General features: G+C 37.1%; 1 protein-coding gene across 3 annotated transcripts in view; it reads left to right on the plus strand.

Annotated features, from left to right (window-relative positions):
* Nucleotides 1–20500, plus strand: part of CDYL (chromodomain Y like) — a 106163-nt gene that overhangs the window by 49101 nt on the left and 36562 nt on the right. For all 3 annotated transcript variants that reach the window (XR_008448686.1, XM_054059432.1, XM_054059433.1), the window contains exon 2: nucleotides 167–833. Coding sequence is in view for 2 of the 3 variants with exons in the window: in XM_054059432.1 (XP_053915407.1) it covers nucleotides 167–833 (667 nt within the window). In the remaining variant the exon portion in view is untranslated. The remainder of the gene's footprint in view (nucleotides 1–166; nucleotides 834–20500) is intronic.

Below are 20500 nucleotides of genomic sequence, written 5' to 3' on the forward strand. Positions count from 1 at the left end.
TTCCAGTAAGCAGTGAAAAGACTAAGCTATAGAGTTACAATACAGAATTACAGAGCTACAAAAGTATTTTTAAATCTATTTACACTTAACAAATTATTAGCACGCAAGTCGCTCACTGAAGTTGTATATCTGCCCATGTCTGATATTTAATTTTCCTTTTTAACAGGTAGAGAGAATTGTTGACAAGAGGAAAAACAAGAAGGGGAAAACAGAGTATTTGGTGCGATGGAAAGGATACGAGAGTGAAGATGATACTTGGGAGCCAGAACAGCACCTTGTTAATTGTGAGGAATATATACATGAATTTAACAGACGCCACAATGAAAAGCAGAAAGAAAGCACATTAACCAGGACAAACAGGACCTCTCCAAATAATGCCAGAAAACAAATATCTAGATCTACCAATAGTTCTTTTTCAAAGACATCCACTAAATCTTTAGTCATGGGTAAAGACCATGAGTCAAAAAATAATCAACTCTTTTCTGCCACCCAGAAGTTCCGGAAAAACAATTCACCATCTCTTTCTGGAAGGAAAAATATGGACCTTGCAAAATCAGGTATTAAAATTCTAGTACCCAAAAGTCCAATTAAGAGCCGGACAACAGTTGATGGCTTCCAGAATGAAAGCCCGGATAAAATGGACCATATAGAGCAGGATCAAGAAGACTCTGTAGCACCAGAAGTAGCAGCAGAAAAACCAGTGGGAGCTTTATTAGGACCTGGTGCAGAGCGTGCTAGGATGGGGAGCCGACCAAGGATACATCCGTTAGTGCCACAATTGCCAGTGCCAGTAACAGCCACAATTGCATCAGCATTAACAATAAATGGAAAAGGTACGTGTATGAGTTGGTCATTTTTGTGTGCAGTTTTCATTTGACTGATCTTTTTTGCTATTCAAATGCAAACAAATTACCCACTCTATTTCAAGTCTGGAGAACTTCACAACTTTATTTTACATAACTCTATGACTATAAAGCCATTTCAAATTTTGCCAGCTTTTGGTTTCCTCGCAGAGATTCATTGGTATTTGTGTTTTCAGAATCACCATAAAATACATCTGAGTTTGCCTTGACATTGTGTGGTATGCATATTCCTTGTATCCCTTCCAGAGATTACATCGTTGCTTTAAGTTTCTTTAAATAGGTCAAATTTGTTATCTGTATTAGAAACATAAATTATAGGAGTAGATGAATGATGTGAGCAGGGATTCTTCATAACATTTTACATATCTATTTTGTTACAAATATTGCCTAGGGAAAAAAAACTTAAGAGGATGATGTTGCTTATAAACCGAAGTTGATAAGTTTTGTTTCAGAGAAAATTTGAGCCAGTTGTGGAATAACACATGCCTTCTGCCTGGATTGAATTTTGTCTTCGTTATATTTTATCAATATTTTGTTGTTTATACCTTAATTGACAGCTTATTTAGGTTTGATGCCTGGAAGTAGATGACAGTTTCTTCATGTTGTACTGTAACATTTGTGACACGAATGAAATCCAATCTGCTTTTGTGTGAGGAAACTATTTGTTCCCCAGACCCAACTGACAACCTTGTCTAAGTCTTCATGGTCCTCATTCTTCTGCCTCAAAATTTTTGTTCTTTCCAGACCCAGGTTGTTGTGCAGTCAGAAGTGTCCTCATTAGCATGATTTTGAAGCTAAGTTTTCAATTATAATACTGCATCTTTGAATAAAATGCAGTGTGTAAATTCTGCAGGTATGCTATTGATGATGGCTTGCTGGAAAAATTGCTTGAAAACCAAGGACTGGGCCTGCCAAAAGCCACATTTACAGACAATCTTTGTAGGTACAAAAATGTGTTGAAAACTTTGGGAGAGTTTGTGTTGGGTGTCCCAGTGTTGCTTGTGTTCAGATTTTCTGGAAAAAAAAAAGAGAAAAATTGCAGTGGAAGAAGTCGCAAAGCAGTGGACAAGAGAGGATTACACTCCTGGAGCTGGTGTCAGGTCATGGACCAACCCATTTTGCTGCAGATCAACTAGGTAACCATGGTAATGCACACACGGATGCCAGGAATATCTTTTCCTTTGCATGGGCTAAAGAAGGAATGTAACTCTCGGAGGATGTAAACAAAGCTGGAGGGGAAAATGCAAGAAATGCCAATATGAGTTTTCTGAGTAGGTGAGGTAGAGGAGTGCGTTTGCGCATGTGATGGTTTTTGTGATAAAATATGCATTTTGGAGTATAGTGTTGTTCCTAGTGAAGTGATTGGTAAGTGCTGCCTTCAGCATCCTTTTTTTTTGCCTCATGGCATTCAGAAATAAACCTGGGACACAAAGGACCTTCTTGGGTAGATCGTAACCACAAATGATTAACTCATTCCCACCAACCTTACACTCTGGTAACAGTGGTACAGCAAGGGCCTGGTTACAGGGCATCAAGTGAAAAAACCTGCACAGGAATGGAAGTGACAGGTAAAATATTGGCTGAAGTACCATATCTGTTTCACTGAGATGTTGCAATTTCCTCAGTTCGCACTACCTCCTTCAGCTCTTCAAAAGCATCTGTCTGGGCAATGAACATTCAAAGCTACCTACCTTCATATTATGGCAATATGAAACTTTTCTCATACTTCGGTTTCCACGTGGTCTTAAGGTGTAGATCAAGACCAGGATGCTAAGGAGATAGTCACAATATGTGGTTGCCCCAAAGTATGCTATATTTTTCCACCTTCTGTCTGCTGCAGGTGGGATATTAGTTCAAGTACATTAACTGAGGCTTTCCTTCTCTGTCCTGATACACCGCTGCCAATCTTCAAGCTGAGTTGTGCAGCCTGATAAGAAATGGATGCCAAATATCCAAATTTTTTATGACTTTGCAAGCAGTTATGCTCTTCTGCGGCACTTTTGGGGATAGCATCCAAATCAGGCAGTAAACTTGGAAACAAAGTTGCAAAAGAAAAATATTTGCAATTGTATCTGACCTAAGTCTCTTTTCCTAGCTTTTTAGGGTTTCTTGGACTGTTTGTCTTTCTCATGGAAGCCCAGGCTCCGTCTCAGCTATTCTGTATGGCCAGAGAAGACATTTATTTAGAGACAAGCCAAGAGAGGCAGCCCTGTCTCCTAGAGTTAGCCTGATCTTCGAGCTTTCTGAGCTTACATATTCTGTCTCCTCATTAAAGCTACACTCTTCTCCTTGCTGTTTCTATTTTTAATGTTACACTGCTATTCATTAAAATGTATTAAACCGATGCTCCCCTGCATGGGGTTGTCATGGTTCAGGATCCCATTTCACTCCTTACTCAGGACATTCCTTCTGTCTTAAATGGACACCTCATCACATTTTTGACACCACCTCGGGAACCATGCATCATGAGAGGTATTCATTGTACAGAAACAGCATCAAATTCATACCCTTATCTTCATATGCAACAGATCTGACATATTAATAATACAGATGATAGATCTGGCATTTGGAGCACTCTTTCCAAACTTCCCACCTCCTCCACATACACCTTCTGTTAATTTTAAGAGTTCCTATTTCTACATGGAGCATGCTATCAGGAAAACAAAAGCGTGTTTTGAAAAATATCTCTTTACTTAAGCTGGCTTAGCAATTTTTTATCAAAACATTTTTGTTGAAAAAACTCAGCTAATCATAACAGAAATTACTAATTGGAAAGTGATTTTTGAAAGATTCTAGAAAAACACATATTACGTTTAAAAACTTGCCTAAATTTTTTTTAATTAAAGCTGATTTAGATTTTTATTTTTTAAAAAATAAATATTAAAGCAATATTGGAAAATCATTAAACATTATAATATGAAAAAATTATGACTGATTTCGAGATTATGCTATGACTGCTTTTGAATTGTGTGACTTGTGCTGGTTTTTAAGTCCTTCTTCAGGGCAGTGAAGCTCTTCAGCATTTAGTGTGTTCTTTGTTTGATTTCCCCAGCTTTGATTTTTTTACTTTAAAATTTCATCTGTAATAAGAATACATACCAGAGAAAAGAATTGTATGCATAGGAAAATCCCATGACTGCAATTACTAGGAAACATTAGTATTATTGTAACATCTAGATATGCTTTTCACGAGACAAACTGCCATGATGTGGTTCTTGTACCAAATTTCCTATAGTCCCAGAAAAGACAACCAGCAAATATTTCTACAAATATGCAGGGGTGGACACCAGGGGAATAAAATAACAGTAATATTTGCCCTCAGAGCTGGTGTTTTCAGCGCACTAAAATCAAGCTGCTGTCCAAAGTATATTTTTAACAAAGAAAATCATTGTATCAAATCTTCATATTTTAAAGGCTTAGCCTTGGAAGCAGAGTTGATGGAATGGTATGCTACATACAGGTCTAAGAAGGGTGATAGATGGAAGAGGTGGGAATAGGTCACTGAATGAACATTGCTGTGGTTCTGGTTTATTGAAATATGTGGTGATCATCAGCTGCTACTATAAGTTGATAGAAGCAATCCTTACATGGATGAATGAAACAGAAGAACACCACCAAAGATCTGAAATGTTGTGTGAAAGATGTTAATGGTACTTATTACTCAAAACTAGCTGAGACAAAAGTGACCTCATGTTTAACAATAGGTCCTGATGCCTTTGAAGTTTTTGAAAGCTTCCTTCATCAGAATTGAAGAAATAGCTTTGAAATTTTATTGCAAATGTTTTAGGCATAAAACACTCATAAATGTGGAGAGAAGTTCTATTTAATAGAGTACATGAGTGAAACTGTAAAGGGAACCTAATATGTCAGTCATACAAGGTTAGAGAGTTGTCTTGTAATTTTAGAAAGTTCTAAAAGACTGGATTGATTGTTCACCACCTGCAAAACTTGACCATAAAACAAGTGAATACCATTGTTTTGCAAATTCTAGTTGCCTTGCTATATTTTTTTTCTGGGTCACCCTACAGTTGCTATGGTTTTTTTTCAGCTAACATTGTCCAACATGTGGATATAATTCAGAATAAATGCCACAAGAAGGGAGATTTTGAGCAAAAAGGCATGCAGAGCTCAAATTATAAAATGAGCAAGAACATCTTGCTACATACGTTGTTATAGTTGGAATAAGGCAGGCTGGTGGCTGGATTATAAGAAGAAAAGAAATACAAGAAATTATATCACTTGTTAGACAGACAAGCACCACCAGCATGCACGGTGGCATTAGCATCTTCCTCCTTGCACATATTAGTTCAGATGAATAACTTTCAGACCAGTAGGCAGTCTGACAATACAAAGATGAGTGAAGTATTTCACTCTGCAAGGAACAAGGGTGTCTGCTGATTTTTCAGTTTGATAATGGTGCTGGTTTTGTCTCAAAACAAAGGTATAAGCACCAAAAGAAAAGCCTGGCATTAGGAGAAGAATGATTGAACTTAAGTTCTGTTTGTTACCTGTTCTCTCCCTTACCCAAAGCAGCTTATGGGATTAAACCCCACAGATTCAGAAAACCAAAAATCCACTCTAACATCCAAGGAAAATAGTGTCTGTTGTTTTGTTAAGTGTCTGATAGCTTTAGTCTCGACAGGAACCAAGCAAGTGTAGAAGTACCTGCAGAGGCAACTGGAACCAGGGAGAAACACATGTTCTCAATACAATACCAAGCTGAGCTGAAAGGAGTTCAGCTGCTCCCTATTCCTTAGGGTGAGGGGAACTCACCCAGCTCCCTCCCAGGTAAATTCTCCTGGTTACTTTACTCCTTGTCCCTGTGCCTGGGTGTTGGAGAAACAGTCCACTGTCACTAGCACAGTTTATTAGTCCGCCCTTGAGAGTCCCATGGGAAGAGTGTAGCAGTTGACAAGCGTGCATTGAGTGTGAACCACATTAATTGCCCTGGTGGACCACAAGCTATGCGTGTGACCATCTCAAAATCCAAAAGTTAGCAGAGAGTCACAGAACCTCATTGATGTGTGAATTAGAGCGGACGGTGCAACTAAAGGAAAGTTAAGGTCTTGTGTTACAGTTTGTCAGATTTCTTTTTAGTATGCTGGAAGGACAAAAGCGCCTTGAGCCCTCCTTATGTTTGTTTTTGTTTTGGTTAAGTAGTAAAATGTGATTTCAAAAAAAACCTAAGACAGGAACTTCCTTTTTCAATGTGTTTGTACATTGCACTCGGATGGTGGCTTGATCTCTGCTGAGCAGTCTGGAAAGCAACCAAGTATTTTATTAGTGCAAACAAAAGCCTATGAAATGGGTTAAAGTCCTTTGTAAAGCCTGCCTAACTGCTGAAATTACTGGTTAAACTTCATTGTCAAATGCAGCAGCATGTAATTTTGTATCTTTTATATTGTGTATGCATTTAGCAAATGCATAAGAGTAAAGAGTAAAACAGTTTCTATTGAATCAACCTTAAAGACACCTTTGGTGGTTTATTTTTCTTCAGAAGTTGCATTTCATTTACATTCTATTCTTTAAGAGCTCATATTATTACAAATTATTGTGACTTTACACGGTGCTCCAGGACTTTGAACTCCTTATGAAAATCTTTCATTTTCTGGGGCATGTTGATATATGTCAATAGATTATTGTAACAATAAAGAATTAAAGTGCAGGGTTTGCTTGAGTTTTAAGATGATCCTCCTGAGAACATATGACGTAAGTGACTGGTTTCTTGTTCTTTCTGCTTTCTGCCATCCTCCACTACTCAGGACAGAGATGCGTCAGTTGGATGCAACATTGGTGTAGACTTTTGATACAGCTAAGCTGATGTAAAAAGTAGCTACTTTGAAAAGAGTGGTCCCATTCTTTTCCCCCTTTCCCCAACACCAGGTTATAATATAGACTAACCAACTGCTCCTATAAGGGCAGGATTATTTTTATCAGACTTCTGGAAGTGACAGTTTGGGAGAGGATGTGTCCCTGGGGAGGGAGACAGATGTGATTTTTCCTTGTTTTATTTCTGTCCCTGAAAAATCTCCAATGCAAAGTCTGGATGTAGTGTATAAAAAAAAAAAAAAAAAAGAGAGAGAGAGAAAGAAATACTCAGTTTGGACATAAAATCCTCTACCTAAGTTGACAGAAAAATATTTTCACTGATATTTGTATTACCCCTGCAGGCCTACTGGTAAACATAACGCTCTCAGCTGTGCAGTTCTTCTGACGTTGCATCAGTTTACATGGACTGAGGATCGGGAGTCTAAATCTCTCTTGACTACTCAGCCGTTATGTCTTCCTACAGTACTTGTACCGATATGAGACAAAAGTAATTTCTGAGGACACATTTGTCGTACCTGCTGTGTCAAAACTCAGGAAAGATGAAGCACAATGAAGCAAAAGCTGTTTACAAGGCTCACTTTCAACCTACTTGGTATACATCTATGCAGAGAAAATGTGGAAGATCAGAGTGAATGATAGAACAGGAGTGTTGAGCTAGATTAATTTATTTTTCTTTCACCACTGTCAGAATTGTAGAACTTCAGAAAGGCTTTTAATAATACAGCAAAAATGTGAAGTGCAATCAGAAATATGGTGGGTTTTGCAGTTGTACCTGGCAGAGTAACCAGCAACTTTTTTTGTCTCTTGCTGTTTTAGCTTTTTAAAAAGTTACATCTCCTATATCTGTTAAAGCTGTGAAGTGGATAAAATGTGTTTGCTATAGAAACTGTCATTATTAATCTGTTCTCCCAAAAAGAAGATTAATCTTAATAGGCTGATACAAAAAAATCCTTTAAAAAATGGACTAAAACAATCATGATATGGTTCAGGAAAGATTTGCCTAGATCACATTATCTACTTAAAATAAAAGGAGATACAATGAGAGTACAGTTAAATCTTCAATCAAGAAAATATCCTCATAGGGAGACTCTTAACAGGTGGGATAAAATATCATAGAAAGAATTAGTAAATGAACTATTACAGGTTTTTTCTCCATCAATGCTTAGGAAAGAGAGAAAATTGCTGGATTCAAGGAGATGCAAAACTGAGATTTTTTTAAAAAACATTTTTTTAAAGCTAGTTGCTTTAAAAACAGGAAAACTGGAAACAGTTTTGCTTGTTACAGGTGATTGAAAAAATATCTTTTTTTTATGATGAGACCTAATAAAATAGCCAGATCCTGTATTGCCCTGGGATAGCTGTACTTCCTACTCAGCCAGAGAAACTGCAGTACTCAAAACTGGCAAATGATCCAAAACGGCTGCTGTGAGTTGTTATTATTGCTGACAATAATACAGCGAAGTTCTAGTCTTTTATTTTAAAAATAAATACAGAAGCTGTACGTTTGTGATACTGTATGAATTTTAAAAATAAAAAGAAGTAAATTAGCTGCTGCACATATCATTTAAATTGGAAATGCATTTAAGGACACACACTAAAATACATTAGTCCCCAAATTATCAAACAGTTAACCTGCTCTAGTGATTGTTTTCTTAATTTTGCAGTCTTAGAATGCATAAAAAAGCTTTTGTTTTTCACTTAGTATTTTAAATTCCTAACACTTTAGTTATTATGTTTTAGATGCCTGTAGGAAATAAAGGCAAATCATAAACACTAGTCCTTTGAACTCTAGTTCAAATTCTGGTTCAAATTCTAATATTCTGTGTTTCAAAACACCTGAAAGCTGAGAATTTTGAAGGTTTAATGTAGAAGACGAGAATGAGCATCTTACAACTGTATTAAGAGTTCTTTCAACATTTCAATGAAACTGTGGATAAAGGATTGCAGATTGTCATGTATTTTCTTTGGAAATTTTCCTTGAAGGAGACAACTAAAGGAAGTAAGTAGTTGTGCTTCAAAAGGCGTCTAAGAAACTGGCTAGGAAGATAGAAAACAGAGCAGGCTTAGTGTTTCATTTTACTTGTGTTAGAAGGTTAACAGTGGGATGGCATAGATTTGTAATAGGACCTATGCTTATTTATATTTATTAATGATCTGTTAAAAAAAAATGCAGTGAGCAGCAAATGTATAAAACTTGCAGAGGAACACTTAGTTATTTATTCCTTAAGAAAACAAGCGTCAGAGGGACGTATCTAAAGCGTGTGGCTAAGCAAACTGATAAACAGCGGGAAGATAACTTGAATTGATCATTTTCCTTGCTGGCTCCTAAATGGAGTTGATATTCCTGTCTGGGATGGAGACAGGAATACCAAAACACTGCTGAGAGTGACTCCAAGAAGACTTGGCTTAATATTGAACTAAAGAAGTTCTCAAGGTTTCTCTATCACACATTTGTCGCTACTCTTCAGTCAAGCTTGTTGTTTAATGAATGAGTGAATAGTATGTGTGGGCTGGCATAGTGTCTTCCATGTGTTAGCACTGCTGTTCCTCGAATTTCAGCTTGAAATGTTCTATCATTTTTAAGATGGGCTAGAATGAGAGGGAGTGCTGGTTGCCTTTTCAGATTAGTTCCTTGTGAGAAGTCTACAGGTGAGCTTCCATTGTGTACATCATGGGTGAATCTAGGCCAAGCCATTGATGAAAGCTGGCACAACAGGAACAAAGAGGATACGAAACAATAATAATAAAACATCATGTATGTGAAGAGAACACTGAAAGGCTTGCACATGGTTATTTTAGTAAAGAAAGAAATTCTAGAGACAGAAGTAATAAATGATATAATTGGAGATTTCTATTCTGAAACTGAATGCCTAAGACAAGGGAACATCTAAGGAAATCAGAGGGTGTCAAATTCAAACCAGAAGGATCATAGTTTGTGATATAACTTCCATTTAGTCTTGAGAACTCTTTGCAAAAACATATTTGAGTCCAAGAGATAGAGGTAACAAATGTTTAAAATAACTAAGCATTTATAAGGATGATGGGAATAAACTATATTTATAGGAATGCTACAGTTTTACAGAAAATGTGAGTTCTCTTGCTTTAGAAGTAAGGAACCTTTTTGTGACATATCTGAAAATCATAATTCAGGGATTTTTATACCGCTTTCTGCACTACTAGCCATTATTGTGTATGGAATAACTCACTCACCGATCATTTGTGAAATTAATTTTATACTGTGCAAACATTCAGAGATTCTAATAATTGTCCCATTAGGATATTAGGTAAGGCAGTGGAAAACAGTAAACAGGTAGAACTTTGTCTGGTTCCTACTAAGGTTCTTATTGTGAAGGACCTTTCTCTACTCTAGATCCATAAACGACATCCTTTAAAAAATGCTTAGAGAACCATATAAACCAATCATTTTGAAAAAAAAACAACACCCCCCTCCCCAAAATTTAGATACTTTAAGTAAAAAATACTGATTTCTCATTCATCGTCTTTTTTTTTGCAGAGGATAGTCAGTTCAAAAACCCTTTCAGTGTAAAGAGATTTGTTATATTGTATTCTCCCTTCATCCTTTGGTTTACTGGACAGATTTAAAATTCAATGGGCACTTTTGGGAAATACAGGAATGAGTTGAAACCAACTGTAAATGCAAAGCTAATTCTTATTTTAACAGACATAACATTTTATTGACAAAGATAATTAAAAATTAATTTTCAGCTTATGGAAAGAATATCCTGCTAGGGCTTCTCTTACATCTTCACACAATCACTAGCTTTATTTGTGGCAGTGCAGGGCAATACCCTGTCACCAAGGAATTCAAATGTTTTTTTTCTTATATTGGTGCAAGTAGGAAAACTTAATATGGTAATAATAGGTATTTCAAACAATTTACTGTGTGTTTTGTGATTTTCTGTTCTAATTTCTGTATACAAAGGATAACTGATTATTCTGCTTTCCTTAGTTTAGAGAATCATCTATTTTTATTTTCTCTGCATATGTAGGCAATTAGCTTAAAACTTGTTTTAAATATTCAAAAGTTTACACAAAACACAAGTTACATCTTTGATTACCATTGTAGAAATCTAGTGAGACATTTTGTTCTCTTATTTCTTTGCTTTGCACATTGACGGTGCTTTTTGTTCCATCAGCTTTATACTGAATAGTCAGTTAGGCTGGGGACTGTTTTTAAAAATGACCTTTCTGAGCACAAACAATGAAGCAGCAAAAAATCTTTCTTTTAAATAAGTGAGAGGGAGAAAAAAAGAAGTTTAGTCAAGTTGTTTATCCGATGTCCTTAACAGTAGTGGGAAGCTTTCCATTAAAAAAAAAGTAAAAATCAATAAAAATCTTACAATTAATAAAAATGTGTGCTCTGTAATACCCATACAGTGACATAATGGGTTTTCTCAAATGTTCATCTAGTGTAAAATAGTGATGATAATAAATAGAGTGGCTGCTCAAACTATGGATCAGGATCCAAGAGCTATTCTGGAATAACTCCCCTGAAATGAGTGTTTTCTGAGCTTGATCTAGCTCTGCTTGATGTTTCTGCTCTTAAGAATCTTAGGAAATATTTATTTTAAAGGCTTTCTTTCTCATTCTGGAATGCTAGATTCAACAACCCCTTAGATATTTTAAAGTAAAAGGAAAAAGTAATAAATATATTGTGCTTAATGAGCTTTGAAAGTAATGGGTAAAATTATTCAAGAAAGAGTGCCTTTAAGACACATGACAAATCAATGGTATATTTGTTTGTTTGTATTGACAGTTTAGATACCTATTGTATTTATTGAATTCATGGGGAAGTGCTGATGTTCTGCATTTTTGGAAATCAAATTTCTTTTGATTTCAATTTCCAAATATCGTTGTAGCTAGCTAACATTAAAGGCTGAGGTCTAAGTCTTCTGGTAATGTAATACAAGTCAAAACAATCAGTACCCCTAACTGATCTTTACTCTTTGTCTCACTGACACTTTGAGGAAAAAAATAAACTTGTTGCAACTGTACGTTAAAGTACTTTGCTCATAGATCCCTTCTATTTTGGTATTACATTTTACGCTGGCACAGTGGTTATCTTAAAAAAAAATATTATTCCTCTTGTTATATCACGTAATAGCTATGGGTTACTGTTGACGTAGTCCAGTTCTAAATGTCATCTTATAGCTGAATAGAGTTTATTAGTAGATTAGTGACTGATGCATGAAATGCTAAGGAACACTCCATGCTCTTTTAAATGTCTTTTGTGTATCAATAATACAGAAGTTTGATTAACAAAATAATAAAAGACATAATTCCAATTGCATAAGCTGTTTTTTTAAAGACAGCAAGTTCTTATAATAGAGTTGGATTTATTCCTAAGGTTTTTAAAAATATTTTTATTCCTATTTACAAATTAATTTATATGATACTTGTTTTAGGTTATGGCAGTTGAAATTTAGGCCCCAAAGAAAGGAATACATCTCTCTAGGTTCTTTATAGCAGAAGTGTAATATGAAGAAATTACTACTGCATTATTGGTTTATAATCTATAATACACCATTAGGGTAGCGTAATACAAATAGGCCATGTGTTTACATATGCTCAGGTTAAAAAGGGTGGGGCTAATACTGAATAAAAATTATTTTAGCATAAAGCTGTATAAAAGTCACTCAGTGGGTCTGTAGGTGACCTGGCATTAATATCCCTAGAATTTGCTGTAATTTTTTCTAATATTTTAATATTCAGTCAGCATAAGAATAAACTATTGTTATGGTCTTCCGATAGCTTTATTAAACATGATGATCACATTTTTGAGTGTTTGTCTCTTATGTGTTGATTTTAAAATATATGTATATTTTTAGTATACCTAAATATTGACCTATCTTCCTACTGTAAGTTCTTCCTATATTCTTTGGATAGGCCTCATTCTTTGGAGACTCCAAAAAGAAAAATCCATTATACTGCGGCAATTTTTGATGGGTTTCAATTACAGTTTCACTATGTATTTCTATTTCTAAAGCTCTTCTCTCTGCCCCCAGTTTTATGAGCTCATTGGTTTCTCTGTCTGCTGCCTGAGCCCTGCTATGGTCCTAGCACCCTGGCTGAAGCACTGTACCTGCCCTCCCTCTGCCCAGGAATGAAGCATCAGCATAGGAGTGAGTTCGGCAGCACTGTGCCAGGGTTACGGAAGGCCCTTGGGCAGTTTTTTTGAGCCTTTGGATGAAAACTGGCATAGTCCAACATCCCTGGCAATCCTCAGCAGTTAAAGAGGTTTTCTGTTGGTTGCATAGTGATATTTATGTCATTGTTGTGTGCTTTTACAGACCTTGTTTATAGGTCAGGAAATTCCTTGGTGTGTGTCCAGTTTTCAAAGAATTCTTGCAATTCTGCTCTAATTATACTGTGACTTCTCTTAGAAGGAGTAAAATCTTTTTGTAGGGATTGAGGTTGGGTAGGTAAATAGGTTTGGTGTTCATTTTATTTACATTTAGATTTTGCAGAAATCGCTGTGAGATTCTAGAAGTGCTCTACCCAGTGTTTTTTGTACCTCAAATCAGTCTCGTTTACATCAGTTAGATACTGTGGAATGACTATTTTGATCAAATCAACAAATTAAATACAGTACCATTTCAGTGCTATTTTTTTATGCTCAGGCATTTAATTGATTGGTTTAAAACAGAATCATAGAATCACTACATTGGAAAAGACCTCTTAGATCATTGAGTCCAAACATTCCTAACAACCAGTAAACCATGTTCCTGAGCACCTGTCTTACCCGTCTTTTAAATACCTCCAGGGATGGTGACTCAACCACCTCCCTGGGCAGCCTCTGCCAGTGCCCGATGACCTTTTCTGTGAAAAACTTTTTCCTGATGTCCAGCCTGAACCTCCCCTGGTGGAGCTTGAGGCCGTTCCCCCTTGTCCTGTCCCCTGTCACTTGGGAGAAGAGGCCAGCACCCTCCTCTCTGCAACCTCCTTTCAGGTAGTTGTAGAGAGCAATAAGGTCTCCCCTGAGCCTCCTCTTCTTCAGGCTAAACAATCCCAGTTCTCTCAGCTGCTCTTTGTAAGACTTGTTCTCCAGCCCCTTCATCAGCTTCGTTGCTCTTCTCTGGATATGCTCCAGAGCCTCGATACCCTTCTTGTAGCGAGGGGCCCAGAACTGAACACAGTATTCGAGGTGCAAATAAGGTCATATATTTCAAGAACTGGGCATAATAAGCTGAAGAAATGTGAAGAAATCTTGATTTGAAATTTTGTTCACAGTATATCTAAATTTGTGGAAAGAAACTTTTATCTGGAGTTAGTCAAGGTGAAGCCCATCAGAGGAAGGGATGAGAATGGGAGTGTACTCTATTCTTCTCTTAATGGGAGAAGTAATGCCCTCTTCCACTTCTGAATTTTCTTATCCACGGTGAATTTTAAGCTCCCTAGTTTGCAGAGGAGGTTTTATTCTCATCAGGGAGTAATTAAAAAGTAAAGTCAAAAGGTGACTACCTTGATTTCAGTATTTCTCAGTTTTAATGGGTGAGGAGTTAAATTATTTTTAAAAATCTCTGTATCTTGTGAGATGCACATTCAGAGTTTGGGGGTTTTTATTAGGAAAAAGAGGTGTGGGCAGGTCTGAATAGCTCTTTCTTAACAGCTAAGTTGGTAGGTCTTCACTAGTGTTGAGCCGCTAGTTGGCTGGATTTCCATACAGGTAGTTGTGGAAGAGCCAAAACAAGGAAGAAGATTTAAAGTTGGCAGCTCCTTCGTATAGAGCTGTTAAGAGGGTTCTTGATCATTGCCTCAACTGTGCATTCCCAAAAGAGGAGAGAGAACATAACATTAGACTGGCTGGCAATGCTTGGAAATTGTCTGGACATCCACTTCAATATGAAAAGCTAAAGAAGAAAAATTTCACAAATATGAAAAACTGAAGTTTTAGCTTTCCTTGGCAATCTCCAGTGATATTTGGGTACCTGTAAGTCTTTGTAGCATTCTGGATGTTGCAGAGAGAGAAAGAGTAGTGATGTAGACTAATCTTTTCAAGGGCACTTAAGTTAGGCAAAATCATCCAAATAATGATGGCCCAGGCCCTTCTAAAAATAAGAATTATGCATTAAACGAAACCTAAGTTTTGGTTTTTTACTCATGTTCAGGCACAATAAAGTAAAGTGAGAGTAAGTAATTGATAAGAAATGGAGTAATCACCCTAAAACTTTTATATTTACCTACTTAATTTGCCTTTATAAATATAAGATGAGAAAGAATGTTAAACTTTCTACTAACAGAACTATGATTTTGTAAAATTTATCATTCTTGATTAGGAGAACTTTGGATACCGGTCTCATTGGATGCATTTAATTTGGCAATAAATTCAACTTCATTTCTCTTCTAACATACAGCACATAGTAGTTGGTCCCAACAGGCAGGTCACAGGTGTAGCTGGGCCCAGAGGATCCATCCATCTGTGGAGTCTGCTGCCTGTTCCTAGAGGAGACGGAGAACCCTTTGGGCAGCAAGTGCCGTCCAGATCCTGAAGTCCTTCCCTTCCTTTGGCTTGCAGGGATTCAGGCTTGCAGCTCCTGCTTGTGGGACGGAAGCTGCTAGCAGCAGCAGCTGCTCCATACTTCCTGCAGCAGCTGTGTGCTGTCCTGGCAGCCGTCCCCTCTTGAGCAGTGGCTTAGCAGTCTCAGGATAGTGCATGCAGGACCAACTGTTTCCAGTGGAAGAAACGGAAAGCAGAGCTATTTGTATGGGACAGAGAGAAGAGGAAGGACCTCCTTACACAGAGAATGGAAGGTGATGATCGTGTCTGAGGATGCAGGGGAGGCATTGAAAAGAAGCTAGAAACACTGGCAGGAAGGGAAACAGACCTTAAAAGCTAGATGTGAATGCAGCGACTGCTGAATTTGGACCACTCTGGTACAGTCCATAACACAAAAATTCCTCGAGTCAATATTAGTATTCTTTCAGCATTCTTTTATTTAAAAACAAAACTGGTAAATTGTTAAATTTCTGTTAAATAGTAGAACCATCATATTCTACATGCAGAAAATTCTAAAATCACTTCTGTTTGTGGGATTCCCTTATATTTTTATTTTGTGTTGTATGAGGCTGTAATGAGAGAATGACTTGCTTTTGGCATACTGTATTTTATTATTGTATGGTAAATGAACCTCTGTACATCAACACTCTTGTATATATATGACTTCTCTGTTAAAAGGAATTAATGTAGTATCTATTAAAGGTAGCACATAGTGGTCTCAGAGCTGAGGTTTGAAGTAGAAAAGATCAGGAAAGGGGGAGTATTTCACAGTATTTGGTTTCCATCTAAATTATGTTTTATATGTATGTAGTGATATTTTCTTTAACATTATATCCTTCCACAAGTCTTTGTAGTGGTTGCTTAAGCTTTGCAGTGAATGGAGATTAAAGGTCATGACTCAGGAGGAATTGCATAAAAACATAATATGAAAGCTATCAGCAATGTCATGCAGAACACTGCAATACAGTCATTGCATGACAGTATTACTAACATACTTTATGATAGGATTTCTTGCCTTTTGTTTTCCTTTGTATAAATACAAATTGTTGCATGGGGCACTTCTAACCTTAGGTCACAGAGTTTGTACATCAAGTGTGCTCATCAGCATGGAGGCTGCAATTTGAAATTTTTTCCCCTTATGGTCAGAGTGCTTTTTTTATATAATATTTAAGTCAGAAGATGATGAGGTCAACTATTCTTGCTCTACTGTATTACAAGTCATTACATTTCATCACTTACTGCTATATTCTGAGTTAGCTTGAGTTAGCCTAGAGTATTACCAGACTCTGGAGACTAAATTTTTGTTTGTCATTTAATGCTGAATAGCAGGGAGTTGATTAGAAAAAATATGCTCAGATGAAAATACTTGTTTTGTGTGTCATGTTCGGCATAGCATCTTGAGAGGATGCCATCTGCTTCTGAATAAACAAATAAACTGTATTCCTATTAAAAGAGCTTGCTTGCAGAAAAGCAGCTTATGTTTCAGCCCTGTACCCATAGCCCTGGTAATATGCCCTCCAAACACTTCCTTCTGGTAACCTCTGCACTTCCCACCAAGACCCATGCAGATTGTTATGCCTCCCAAAATGCCTGAGTATGCTGACAATGAAAACCGGTATAGGCTGGTTAATAAAACTTCTGTCGAGGTCATCCTGCTAAGGGGATTGCTTTCACTACCAGCAATTCCTTGCTTTAGTGTCCTTCTCAGCTGACTAGGGGAACAGAGGTGGGATTAGGTGATTCCTTGCCAAACCTCTGCAGCATAAACTCCGGATTTTCTCTCACACATCAAAACTGAGTAGATATAAGGGGCTTTATGAATATAAGGGAAGCATAGATGGGGTTTCTGTTATTTTTTTTTATTAACAATAAAATGTTTAGATTTTTTTTTGCGGTGGGAATTTTGTGGATTTTTGTTTGCTTATTTTCATTGCATTTGCCTATAGAGTAAAATATGAACAGAGAGACTTTCCAACTTTATGTGTGTCAAGCTGAGCTTTAGCCTTGAAGGATTCCTGTGGGAGTTCCAAACTAGGGAGATCCGATGTGTATAGATTTTAAGGTAGAAAGTCTCATAAACACACTGCATTTTTTTTGTTGTTCATGCATCATGTAGACTATGAAGTGCTGGAAGAAGCCGGTTTCAGGAACATCCTCATGTTCCCTGTACCAAGCCCTCTTAAAGGTGAGAAAGGTCTTGGGAAAAAGAGTGGATTTTTCTCTCTAAAAAGTGTTTAGGTTGTTTTCCCTGTGCCTTGCTGAAGTGTCTTCTCCAGTTTCATTTTGTCTGTTGAATGCAGCTTCTTCAGTATCTTCAGTCTGTATGGCTTCCTTGAGGGGCAGGAGAAAAACAGCCACAGGTCATATATTTCTATTAGGCAACCTAGACCGAGCCAGCTATGTTTCCCCCACCCCGTCAGTACTGTGATTAAAACATTAAGTGGAAGTGCTTCCTACACCTGCTTGCACAATGTCTTTTTTCCTTCTATCTGTCTGTCTTATCACTTCATGGTTTTGGCTGCTTATTCCTGTCCATGTTCTTTAATTTATGCCAGCCCACTTAAACAGCTGAAACCAGCAGGCATTGGGCAGAGAAGGATCTTGAAACTGGCACTACTGTTTACAGAATCATGCCCTAATGTATTTTGAAAATACTTGTTTCCCTGCTTAAAAATAGCTGGTAAAGTGGTAGGGAATAGAAAAGAGCTGGTTTCTTCACTGAGCAAAAGCCCTTGTTACAATAAGCAGAGATACAGAGATAATTCCGAGCTCCTCTAATTAATGGTCTCTTCGGTGCTTATAACGCTGATGTAATATACAAATCTGCACCCACCTCATAGAAGCCAGCAATGTCACTGAGTAGGTTCCTCACTTACAAGCAGTATGTAATCCATGAACATAAAAACCTCCAAGCTGAGTTTTACAGCAGTGGAAAAAGTGCTTTATATCTCAGCTAAGCTAATTCAGGGCCCCATTAATGGCAATTTCCCTTAGCCATCTCCACTCTTCGCATTGGCAGCTGTGTCCCTGTCGATGATAGGAATGGAAGTAGCTGACTTGAAACATCACTTCATCCAAGAAGTTTATGATTCAGAGCCAGCAAAATGGGGCCTGGACCACTAGTCAGTATGAATTTTTTGAACTGCCTGATGAAGGAAGATGCCTTTTGACTTTGTTAGACTAGTGTGACAACAGGTCACAGGAAGACTGGGGCTAAACAAATTTTAAAAGGTAATATTTAACAGAAAAAATATGTCTCTATTCTTCATTCAGCTCTTTAATAAGAATAATTTCCAAGATCTAGGAGGCAGTTCAATGAACAGAATACATCAGGTTGTATTTGGTTATTTAAAAAAAATTATGTGATTCAGCCTTGTGCTTAAGGTCCTATTTTTTTGTTTTGCCTTTCATCAGACATTTGGATATCCTCTTGAAGGTTGCTCAGGGCTTGTTTAAAGTATCTTCAAAGGTGAAGATTCCACATCTTTTGGAGACACTTGTTCCAGTGCTTGAATACTGCATTGTAAACTTTTTTTTTTGGTTACCTAATATCTAATCTGAATTTTTCTTCATTACAACTTGTTTCCATTGCCCTTCATCCTTCAATGTGCACCTCCATGAGTAATCCAATATAGCTACATGTTAGGTAGTTAAATGCAACACGAGTAGGATCATCAGCTCTAGTAAGGTGCCTCTTTCTAACGTGTCAGGCCATCCCATGTAGGCTGTGGGAACTTAAATCTGAATAGTTCTTGGTTTTCATTGTTAACTTTCAGCATTGGAAGTCTGATTTTGAGGGAACAAGAAGAAATTTCTTAGTTTTGAGAATCTCCCATCTATCTCATCAAATAGTCAGATTAAACTTGTACGCTGTATTCAACCCTTGTGTCATTTGGTATTAGTTACTGTTTGAATAATTTGATCATTTGGACCTACGCCTTCACAGTCTTTGTTACAAATTTGGAGAATTTGAGAAATCCATAGAACTCCTCAAGTAGATGCTGTTACCAGATGGTAATTCTGTGGTGTGTTCTGGAGTTGGTTTAAATCTCTTAGAGGGGTAATGGTCTCATTGGCTCTGTCTTTAGTGGTATGGATTTCTATCAACAGCTTCAAACTAGCAAGATGTTTATGGTAAGCCTGTTACTCTAACACTTTTTCTCCGTTTAGAAATCCCTAACAATTTAGGCTTAGGAGGTATGTAGAACAGCGTGTCAGTGAAGCAGTAAATGTTGACCTTTGTTCAAATTGTGGTAGCATTGAATTCTGGAGTGTGCATATGGAAAGCAGATTATTTGTTTTTAAAACTTCATGGGTTTTTGTTAGGGCCGCAGCTTGGACTAAACGAGATGTTGATCAGCTTAGTCCATCCTTGTACTGAGGCAGAATTGAGCCAGTGTTTGTTTTCCCTCACGGGTTGCATAACCTGTTCTTAAAATACATCCATAATGGGGATTACACCATCTCTAACTCCCCATTCATGCAGCTTTAATTAGAAAAGTCCTCTTCCTTTTGTTTCCCCAATATATTTAATTGATACAGGTTAAGCCAATTCCATTCAGTAGTGATTCTTTTAATGAACAATTCAGATTTGATTTGCTCATGCTGTTGAATACCTGTCAGATCTCTGTACTTACTTCTTGTTATGGACTAAAAAGTCCCTATTCCTTTCATCTTTCCTTAGATGTCTCATTTTTAAATCTCTTGTCATTGTTGATCAACCTGGGAGAGTCCAAAATCTCTCTCTTTAGGTTTGGTGCCCAAAACTAGATCGTTTCAGCAGGTACTTCACAAATACTTAGTACTTCTTGCATGTGCAATGTTTCCTTATCAGTGTTTCTCAGAACCAGGCTTCGCCCTTCTTTCTTACACCACTTTGTTTCCTTTGGTTTTGTTTATACTTTGTGATTTATTATAACCCAGTAAACTTCTCTGTGTTCTGCTTCATAGTCTGTTATTCCACATTTTTAGTGCATGTTTTATTTCTCTTCTGTAGAAGTAAAAACTCAGTTTTCAAGCTGTCTTCCACATTCAGCCATATAATTTAGAAATGTGATCCTCTCCTTCTGAAAGCTTGCAGTCCTTTCGGTTTTATGTTTACTGTTCATTTCATAAGTATAGTTTCTCTTCCATTATCTAAATCTTGAATAGAAAATAATGACTAGAACTGGGCCTGAGGCAGACTTTTGTACTTGAAAAGTATTTTTTAGTTTGACAGTGTATGAAGAATAATGTTTCTGCATGTTTTTTCAACTATTCATATACCTTACTTTTCTCGCCTCTCAATGGT

The sequence above is a fragment of the Cuculus canorus genome, chromosome 2 (genome assembly GCF_017976375.1).
Source record: "Cuculus canorus isolate bCucCan1 chromosome 2, bCucCan1.pri, whole genome shotgun sequence".
In the NCBI taxonomy this organism is placed as follows: Eukaryota; Metazoa; Chordata; class Aves; order Cuculiformes; family Cuculidae; genus Cuculus; species Cuculus canorus.